At 48.6% G+C, this 2,785-nt stretch overlaps 1 protein-coding gene across 1 annotated transcript; it reads right to left on the bottom strand.

The window, feature by feature from the left end:
* Positions 1-79: 79 nt before the first annotated feature.
* ACKR2 (atypical chemokine receptor 2) lies at positions 80-1,327 on the bottom strand. The gene has a single exon (XM_008569851.1). The coding sequence runs from the start codon at positions 1,292-1,294 to the stop codon at positions 80-82; it is 1,215 nt and encodes a 404-aa protein (XP_008568073.1). The 5' UTR covers positions 1,295-1,327.
* Between the last annotated feature and the right edge of the window lie 1,458 nt (positions 1,328-2,785).

Here is a 2,785-nt window from a genome sequence, read left to right as displayed (position 1 = left end):
AAAAATAAAAAAATAAGAAGGTAAGAGTGAGCAAATACTGCTGAGAACTGAGAACCGACCACCAGGTTTAGCAACGTGGTCACTGAGACTCTGGGCGAGAACACATTGAGTGGAAGTCCAACTGGATCCCATCCACTCCCCCCAGACTGTGGTGCTTAACTATTCCCCCTTCCCCATTGTTAGCCTGCCTCGCTCCAAGGTCATTCATGCTGGTCATTTCTTCCTGGCCAGTAAGCCTGCTGCTCTCAGAACAGTTGGACGGCGAAGCCTGGGAAGTGCCAGGTGCCAGGTGCCATCTGAGCACTGTGGCCAGTAAAGCCTTCAGGTATTGGCGGAAACGGCAACTGGAGAAGGCATAGAGGATGGGTGTAAAGCAGCAGTGAAGGAAGGCAATGCTCTCTGTCACCTGCAGTGCATAGTCCAGGTGCTGACTGACCTTGCAGTTCCCGAAGGCTTGTAAGTCCAGCAGTGAGTGCAGAAATAAAGTGAGGTTGTACGGGAACCAGAGCACGAAGAAGGCCACTACCAGGGCTGCAGCTATTCTTAGAGCCCGGCCCCGGCCCAGGGGCCTCAGCCTGACCAGGACACAGCCAATGCGGGAGTAGAAGAAGATCATGGCAAGTAGTGGAAGGAGAAACCCCAGGAGGTTCTGCTGGAAACGGAGGAAGAGCTTCCAAGTGGTCCTGTGCCCGCTGAAATCTGCGTAGCAGTTCCACACACCCTTGGGATGTTCATGCATCTGTACAAAGACCATGTCAGGGATGGAGACAGCCAGGGCCATGGCCCACACTACGGCAACAAGGAGCAGGCTCTTGGCCCGGGTCCTCAGCCTGTGGTGGGGCTGAGTGTGGACAATCTCCAGGTACTTGTCCAGGCTCATGCAGCTAATGAAAAAGATGCCACTGTAAAAGTTAATGGTATAGAGGGTGCTTACCATCTTGCACAAGAAACTCCCAAAGACCCAGTGCCAGGCCACAGAGATGCCCCAGAAGGGCAGTGTCACCACAAACAGGAAGTTGGAGATGGCCAGGTTCAGCAAATAGACCTCAGCCATCCGCCTGCGAGGCACATAGCGGAGCAGGACCACGAGAAGAAGGAGGTTCCCACCCAGGCCCAACACAAAGATAAGGCTGTAGAAGACTGGCAGGAAGACTTTGCCAAAGGACAGCACTGTGTCCTTCCTGCAGAGCATGAAGTCCACCTCATCCAGGTAGTCATAGTCATAGAAGGAGCTGCTGTTCTCAGAACTGGCCTCCTTGGTGGCGAGTGGCAGGAAGGAAGCAGTGGTGGCCATGTCGGGAGGACACACCCAGTCCTGAAGTCCTGCAGTGCTGTGGGAGAAAAAATATGGTGAAAACTAGCATTCCCTACTTCTCCCCAACCCCACTCTTGCTACTGCCCTGGGGTGTCGAATAGACTTGTCAAATCGTCATTGGTACCTACAGTCTAGCAAGTAAGAACACAAGCTTAGGAACCCAACTCTACCACTTAATATTTATGTCTCCTTGGATAAGTGACTTAACTTCAGGTGTTTTTTGCTTTTTGTTCTGTTTTTAAAAGATGACCGATAAGGGGATCTTAACCCTAGACTTGGTGTTGTCAGCACCACGCTCACCCAGTGAGCCACGGGCCAGCCCTAAATTCAGGTGTTTTAGACTATTCAATTCTTTCATTATGGTTTCACTTTATTTTTCTCCATCGTTTAAAACAGACTTATGATGTCTTTCAGATTCTTCTTTATTATTTAGGGATACCAATTCCCCTGTTTATTGTGTCTCCTGACTCTCCCTCATGGTCTGACTTATAATGATTCTTCCTTGTATGGCTGATATTTATTTTTTAATTGAGAGCTTATCTTCATAGGAACTTGTTTTATCTACAAATGTCCATGTGTCTACACTGGCTTCGAGTTTTCTTTACTTCTTTTTCTTTCTTTTTGAGATTTTTTGGAAAAATATTTTATTAGCATATTCATTGTTACAAATCATACTTAATCTTTATGCTCCTTATCCAATCTCTCTCCTTCCCCTTCCCCCTCCTTTTTCCCCCTCCCCCTCCCCTTTCCTTCTTCCTCACCCCCCTCTAATAACCACAGATTTGTTTTCTCCATCTGATAGATTAACTGTTCCTCTGTTGGTTTGTTGCCTAGATGACCTGTCCAGTACTGAGTCAGGTGTGATAAGTCCTCCCCTATTATTGTAAATCACATGCTTCTTCTATTACTCTGGAGTGTGCATTGTGGAGAGAGAGGAACTCTTCTTTATTATTATTATTATTATTATTATTATTATTTGGTCTCCGCTGGTGACTCTCCTTGTGTCAATGCAGTTGAGAGTCTGGTGTGCCATCTGCATGGTGGTTGTGACTGCTGCTATAGAGACTAGCTGCTTTTGTGGCAGCCATGGCAATTGTGGTGGCTATGATGGGCTACCCGCATGAAAATGGTGTTTTTGGTGTGCTCTTTACCTGGTTGCAGCTGGATTCAGCTTTCAAAATCCTAGTTGCAGCTGGATTCGGCTTTTCAAAATGGTGTTTTGGTGTGCTCTTAACCTGGCTGCAGCTGGCTCCAGACCCCAGCAGGGCTTGGGGCTGTGGCAGTAGCTTGTCTAGTTGTGGCTGGGTTTGGCTTCTCCCAGCTCCATGCCTCATTCTAAAATGTTGTTCAGGGGGAGAAGGAGAAGGGAAGGAGGAGGGGAAATAGGATAGGAAGAGGGGGAAGGAGGGGGAGCATGATCAAGGCCCATGCCCCCCACCCATTCCAGCAAAAAAGCCCCCCCCCCCCCCT

The sequence above is a fragment of the Galeopterus variegatus genome, unplaced genomic scaffold, assembly GCF_000696425.1.
Source record: "Galeopterus variegatus unplaced genomic scaffold, G_variegatus-3.0.2 Scaffold536, whole genome shotgun sequence".
Classification (NCBI taxonomy): domain Eukaryota; kingdom Metazoa; phylum Chordata; class Mammalia; order Dermoptera; family Cynocephalidae; genus Galeopterus; species Galeopterus variegatus.
This window is presented reverse-complemented; position numbering and strand designations above follow the sequence as displayed.

What these genes read in the sequence shown, in the direction of transcription:
- ACKR2 (XM_008569851.1), bottom strand. Translation starts at nt 1,294, where the DNA reads ATGGCCACCACTGCTTCCTTCCTGCCACTCGCCACCAAGGAGGCCAGT.